The sequence below is a fragment of the Acomys minous genome, assembly GCF_964271855.1.
Source record: "Acomys minous genome assembly, chromosome: 5".
Classification (NCBI taxonomy): Eukaryota; Metazoa; Chordata; class Mammalia; order Rodentia; family Muridae; genus Acomys; species Acomys minous.
The window spans coordinates 93,779,731-93,786,915 of NC_140494.1; the positions used below are offsets into that span (position 1 = coordinate 93,779,731).

The 7,185-nt window shown below is 44.4% G+C and overlaps 1 protein-coding gene across 1 annotated transcript; it reads left to right on the forward strand.

Annotated features, from left to right (window-relative positions):
- Nucleotides 1–5,642: 5,642 nt before the first annotated feature.
- LOC311598415 (small nuclear ribonucleoprotein F-like) lies at nucleotides 5,643–6,037 on the forward strand (the record flags this gene model as incomplete). Its single annotated transcript, XM_084783466.1, has 1 exon — nucleotides 5,643–6,037. The coding sequence occupies exon 1, from the start codon at nucleotides 5,732–5,734 to the stop codon at nucleotides 6,035–6,037; it is 306 nt and encodes a 101-aa protein (XP_084639592.1). The 5' UTR covers nucleotides 5,643–5,731.
- Nucleotides 6,038–7,185: the final 1,148 nt, after the last annotated feature.

The window sequence follows — 7,185 nt, forward strand, 5'->3', positions numbered from 1 at the left end:
AAGGAATTTATAAACTGTGAGTTCTAACTTACTGTAGGGACTAATACAGGGGATCTTTGTGAGTTCAAGGCCAGCCAAGTCCACAGGGAGTTCTAGAAGAGCCAGTGTGGCAGAGAGGCCTTTTCTCAAACAAACAAAAACAAAACAAAAATACCTGAGAGTCTAGACAAATAAAAGAAACTGGGGCGAGGAAGGAGATGTCTGTCCACTGGGGACCTTCACCTAGCATTTCTTGCAGAGAACGGGCACCACAGCTGAGGACAGCATTGATTTGGGAAGCAGAGAAAAACGGTGTCTTCCTCAGGATTTTACAAAACTCAAGCCTGTGCAGTGCTCGCCCCTTGGATCTGGACAGCTGTCAGAGAGTCAGCAGGAAAGAAGGAATAAACATATGTCAAGACTCAGACAAAAGCTGATCCGCAGGCCAGCACCACCAGATGGCGGTGTGTCAACGTGAGCCTGACTGAGAGACTCTGCGAGCTCCTGTGCAGGGGCAGGAGCAGAGAAACTGTTCAGATTGCTGGTGACAACGTCTCTCCTCATTATCTAAAGAGGCTTGCTTTTTCCTTAACCACAAAGAATAAAATAGTGAACCCATTACTATATTCTTTGTCCACAGTAAAAGCTATGACTGGGGTGAGGAGTTATGACATAAACAAACCTGCAATAGGTGTCGTGTTCCAATTCAATCATCAGCATTGTTATTGTCGATGACAAACAGCACTGAATGGACCTTCCAAATGTTCTAAGTGATGCTGTAAATTGTACAGACAGCCCAGGCTAGTAACCATTCCAAGAATATTCTCTGTGAGGATAAGAGCCTTGCTATGTCAAAGGTCAATACTCACCAGCCAAGCAGTTTCCATCCTTCCCCCAGCAGCCAAGGACTTGCAGAGAACTGCTGCACAGCCCATCGTACTTGCCTGTGCAGGCTGCCAAACAGCCACAGGAGCGGGAGCCTGGCTGTTAGGGCCCTGGTCTCACTCTGCTAAGGCTGCCATAGCAACCTGCTGCACACTGAGTGGCTTACACAGCACAGACTGATTCCTCACAGCGAGAAGGCTGCAAGTCTAGGCTGGTGGGATTGGCTTCTGAGATCTCTCTTCGGCATATGGAGGCCACCGCGTTTCCCTTGCTTTTCCCACAGAACTCCCTCTGTGCTTATCAGTGGTGATTTCCTCTTCTTGGAAACCCATCAGGCTGGGTTAGAACCTACGCTAATGACCTCATGCCTCCAAATCTGGTCAGATCCCATGCTGCCAGGGCTTAGGGTCCAGCACATAAACCCTGGAGGGTCTCAGCTAAGCCTGTGACAGTAACACTCAGACTCTTATAAAGATGCTCCCACTGACTGAGTGGGCCGTGTGCTGCTGCTAACTAAACAAACCACTTTCTAGACCTCAGGATGCCTGGCTATAAAACTAAAGTGGCTGCTTACATAATCTCTATGGTTTCACTCTGTGGATCGCTCCAGTCTGACTTTTGCAAAACAAAGAGCAGGGTGATTTCCCAACCAGCCTCAAAGGACAATTGTCTACTTGCATGGAAATCAGTACGTGTCTGCTCACCCATGTCTTCAGGGAGTCACATCTGTAAAAATGCCTTTATTAATTCAGGAAGGCCACGCTCAGAATAAAACACGGTAAGAATGTACGTTTCGTAATTTTTCAGCACTTGAAGAAAAATACACTGAAGGACCCCACAAGTAGTCCATCTTCTGGAAGCTTCCCAGTTGCCTCATCCTCTTCATTTTCTTAGATTTATTTACTTTATGTGTGTTTTGCCTTCATATATGTATGTATACTACATGTGTGCCTGGTGCCTGACTGGGTGAGAAGAGAGCATTTTACCACCTAGAACTGATGTTACAGATGGTTGTTAGCCACCACGTCGGTGCTGGAGATTAAACCGGGATCCTGTGCAAGAGCAAGTAGTGCCCTTAACCACTGCGCATTCTCTCCAGTCCCCATCCCATCTTCTTCCACTCGTCCCTGCCTGTCAGCGTGGCATTCTGTGTTCATGGATGAACCGCTCCCCATGTCCACCCTTGCTGTAGTTCTTCAGGGCAGTCGGCGTCATCAGTGATCGACTCAAAGGTTACCTCCTCCGTAAAACCATCTTCCCTTCCCCGGAGAAATCTGTCTGCCTTCCATTCTGTCCCTAAACCTGATGTACACCGAGCTAACAAACACTGAGTGTGCCCCTTGTCTGAAATGCTTGTGACTAGAACTGTTTCAGAGTTTTTATGTACCTTTTCGAAGAGGGACATAGATATAATGAGATAGCTCAGGCACGAGACACACGTCTAAACCCCAAGCCCATCTCTGCCTCCTTCACACGGTTATGGGTGTGTTTGAAGGAGTGTTTGAAAGAGTCATATACACTGAATGTTTGCTCTCCAATGCATCCATGTGCAGAGGTGGGGCTTTGGAGAAGTGATGGGTCCTGAGGGTTCTGATGGTTTTTAAAATTGTACTTATTTCTTCATAATTTCATATATATGTATTTTATCATAAATCTCCAATTATTCTCTCATCAATTTCCCCTTCCTCCTCCTAATAACCCCCTTTCTGCTTTCATGTCTTTTTGCATATGTATGTAGCCCACTACATTTACTTAAGATTTCCTGCGTCAACATGAGTCAGGGGTTGCTTACTTGAGCAAGGACAACTTACCAGTGTCTACACCACTGAGGACTGTGACCTTCTCTCTTTTAGCAACTGTCTTAGTTACTTTTCTAATTCTGTGAAGAGATACCATCATCAAGGCAACTTATAAAAAAAAAAGAGCATTTAATTTGTAGCTCACAGTTCCAGAGGGTTAGCCCATGACCCGCATGGCAGGAAACTGGCAGCAGGCGTGGCACTGGAGCAGTAACTAAGAGCTTATGTCTGATTCACAAGCAAGGGAAGGAGGTTGTGAGGGATGAAGGGAGGGTGAAGGGAAGAAGAGAAGGAAGGAGGGAGAGAGGGCGAGAGAGACAGAGACAGACAGACAGACAGACAGGCAGAGAAAGATAGCATGGGGCTAACTATAAAGGGCATGGGCTTTCGAAACTTCAAAGTCCACTCCCAGTAAGGCACCTCCACCAACAAGGCCACGCCTTCTAACCTCTGCCACACAGTTCCACCAACTGGGGACCAAGCATCCAAACATATGAGCCTATGTGGACCATGCTCATTCAAACCACCATAGCAACCTTTGTGTGCCTATAGCTTCTCAGCACAGGATGGGACCTATGACTTCCTTTCCCATTCATGATAGAGTGTCAATGAGGCCAGTCCTGTATAGGTAGCCAGTACGGCTCTGGGTTCACAGGTGCAATAACTATGTCATGTCAAGAAGACATTTCACAGTGACTCTTCCCAACCTCCAGCTCTTATATTCCTTCCATCCCCGCCTCCCCATTTCCTCATTTCCTGAGCCTCGAAAGGAGTAATAGAAATGCCCTATGTCTTAGTTGGAGTTTCTATTGCTGGAATGAAACACCACCAACTTGCAGAAAGCGAGTTGAGGAGGAAAGAGTTTATTTGCCTTACATTTCTATGTTGTAGTCCACCATTGAAAGAAGCCAGGACAGGAACTCAAACAAGGCAGGAACCTGGAGGCTGAAGTTAATGCAAAGACCATGGACGGGCGCTGCTTACTAGCTTGTTCATCATAGTTTGCTCGACCTGCTTTCTTATAGAACCTAGCATATAAAGTGAGAGTTTGGGGATCAGATGTCCTGGCTTCCTCCTCTCTCTCTGTCTGTGGGATAAGCTGCTTGGCTCTACCACTTGGGACCTCCGTCCGCCATGGTGTTCAGCCTCACCGCGAGCTTGAAAACAAAGCATACTGAAACTCCTAAAACTATGAGCCAAAACAGACCTTTCCTACTTAAGGTTGTTTCTCTTGAGGCTTTTTGTTTTGTTTTGTTTTGTTTTATGTTTTTGTCACAGTCCTAGAAAGCTGGCTAACACTCTTACATGCTTTATCCACACAATTTGAAAGTAATTTTGTGCAATATATTTAGTTCACCTCTATTTTTACTATAACCTGTCAAATGAGGTTGAATGGAGTTTTTCCACTTGTGGTATCAGTGTAATAGTCCAAAACATTCAGATTTGGACCATTTTTATTTCTTTTATTTTTTTTTATTTATTGAGATTTCAGACTAAAGTGTTCAACCTTTAGTCCCAGTCAGTGACTTTAACTGCCTTGGCCTATGCAGTTGTTCCTCTGAAATGTCCTGTGTTTATTCCTTAGCAGGACTCTGATAGCCACTATCTCAAAGTTGAAGCCAACTCAATGTACCCAATCCAGACCTGGCTTTGATAAGGATAAGCTATCTATTTTCCTGCAGGACTGAATGCTTCCTTTCTGTTGGAGAGAGTGCTAGCCTGCTGTTATTTTAGAATATTCAAAGAACACCGGTCATAGTGGCACAGACCTTTTTTTTTTTTTAGAAGATTTATTTATTATGTATACAGTGCTCTGGCTGCATGTACACCTGCAGGCCAGAAGAAAGCATCAAATCACATTATAGATGGTTGTGAGCCACCATGTGGATGCTGGGAATTGAACTCAGGACCTCTGGAGGAGCAGTCAGTGTCCTTAACCTCTGAGCCATCTCTCCAGCCCGTGTGTGTGTCACAGGCCTTTAATCCCAGAGGCAGGTGATCTCTGTGAGCCAGCTTGGTCTACAAAGCAAGTCCAGGACAACCAGAGCTACACAAAGAAACCCTATCTCAAAACAAAACAAAACAATTACATTTTTCCCCCCAATTGCCTGAAAGAAAGCAAATTCTCGTCTCATCATCCTACCACCTGACTGGGAAAATGCAGATGTGAAAACATGTAGTTATTTCTATGCCCCCCCCCTTTTTTTTTCTGGAGAGATTTTTATCATCTACTTCAATTAAAAAGAGCTTCATAGGCTGCCAGGATAAATTATATAACTGGTAACTATCATTTTTGTTCCACTTTAATCATACTTTTTGTAGAAGAACACGTGTAGAGCATTTTAATGCAAAACTCATAGAATGGAAGCACATTGACATGAAATTTAAATGAAATAATTTTTCTTTGCTAGCTAAACTTAGCAACCCGAGTCTTACGTCTGGGACAGTCACATATGCCAAATAACATTAGTCTTAGACTGGTTTAGACGCTGTCAGATTTCAAAGAGCATTTAACCATTGGGCTTTGGTTAACTGAGGGAAGGCTGTGCGCTGGGAAGGTCTTCGGTGTTTTCTGCTTCTAAACTTCACCCGAGCCTTTCTTCTTCATAACCTTTCTTTAGTGACATCTCCCTGATTTTATCCCTTGACTTCCCAAGTTCCCATTTGCTTTCCCCATTCCTCCACCTGTCATAGTTCCCAAATTAGCTTCACTTTCCCCAAAACATCTAATTTCCTACCTAACATTTCTCCACGCTGCTTCCATGAAAGCTAGGCTGTTGTGGCGTCCAGTCCTGAAAAAGCAGCCTTCTATGACGGTGTCTTCCTCAGTCCTCCAAGTGCGGTTTCAGTCCATTCGTTGGAACAGAACTTTGCTTGCAGAAAGGGGCTGTCAGTCCTGGGATGACTGCACTGAAGCTTGCAGGGTAGTCTCCAGGCCTTTAAAAAATGGCTCATGCATTTCTCCTAGTGTTGGGTCCTTTCGGGTTAGCGGCAGCTGCTCCAGTCACGAGGGGCTGGCAGCGGCGGGGTCGGCAGCTAGCGGGGTGCAGTGCTCGCGGGTGTTCGCGATGAGTTTACCCCTCAGTCCCAAGCCTTTTCTCAATGGGTTGACAGGAAAGCCAGTGATGGTAAAACTTAAGTGGGGAATGGAATACAAGGGCTACCCGGTCTCTGTGGACGGCTACACGAACATGCAGCTTGGGGATACAGAAGAATACGTAGATGGGGCATTATCTGGACATCTGGGTGAAGTTCTGATAAGGTGTAATAATGTCCTTTATATCAGAAGCATTGAAGAGGAGGAGGAAGATGGGGAAATGAGAGAACAGCATCTTTGGGGGGGGATTATATATATATATATTTCTATACAATAAAGATTTTTTTCAACTTGAAAATAAAATAAAAGATGGCTCATAAATAGGAGTGGCTTCCAGGAAGAATACCCTCATAATTATTAATAAGTATTACGAAATTTGTTGCTGAATGAAGTGAGGTATGTCTATAGCCCACAACACTCAAGCCCAGGTCTGGGCAATATGGTGATATCCAATTTCAAGATTAGTGACAATAATAGTACTGAGGAAGAAGAAGAGAAGGAGGAGGAGATGACTAAAGAGAGGTCAGTTGGGTAGTCAGCACTGTGAAGATTTGGGCAGACATTATGGGGTTTAGTTCAGCAATAGGTTCAGCAATAGAGCACTTGCCTGGCAAGTGTGAGGCCCTCGGTTCAAGTCATAGAAGGTTAATAAGTAAACCAAGTTCTGAGAGATGGGGACTCTGTTGTGCAGCAAGGAGGCCACAGTCCATCCAGATACATCTGTGTCTCAAACCTCACTCCAGGAGTAGATTTCAAAGGTATATAAAGTACAGAAATAGAAGGACCCAGAGGATCTTAGAAACCTACAAGAAGAACTACATAACGGGTGGATCAGGGCCCAGGGGTGTCTGCTCAAACTATTGCACTAACCAAGGACAATACAAGTAGCAAATATCGAACCCCTACTCTGATCTAGCCAACGGACAGGACATTCTCCACAGTTATGTGGAGAGCGGGGACTACCTCTGACATGAACTCGGGTGCCCCATATTTGACCACCTCCCCTTGGTGGGGAGCCCTGGTGGCACTCAAAGAATAAGCAGGCTACGAAGATGAGACTTGATAGGCTGTGACCATAAAGTGGGGAAGGAGAACCCCCTCAATCATGGACCTAGGGGAGGGGAGTCGGGTAGGGGTGGGAGGGAAGGAGGAATGGAAGGATACAAGTGATAGGAGAACAATTGAGTTGTAATCTGAATAAATTAATTAATAAAAAAAGTTGACTATTTTAGTCTTTAAAAAATTTTTAAAAAATAAGGTACAGAAATCCCAGTTTTTAAAAATATAAGCATTCCACACTATATACGTATTATCAAACCATCTCATTTGTACCTCATAAACATATACTGTTAGTTTTAATTTTTTATTTTTTTTTTTAAAAAAAGGAAAATTTACTATCTCAGAAAAAGTTTAAGCCATTGGAGA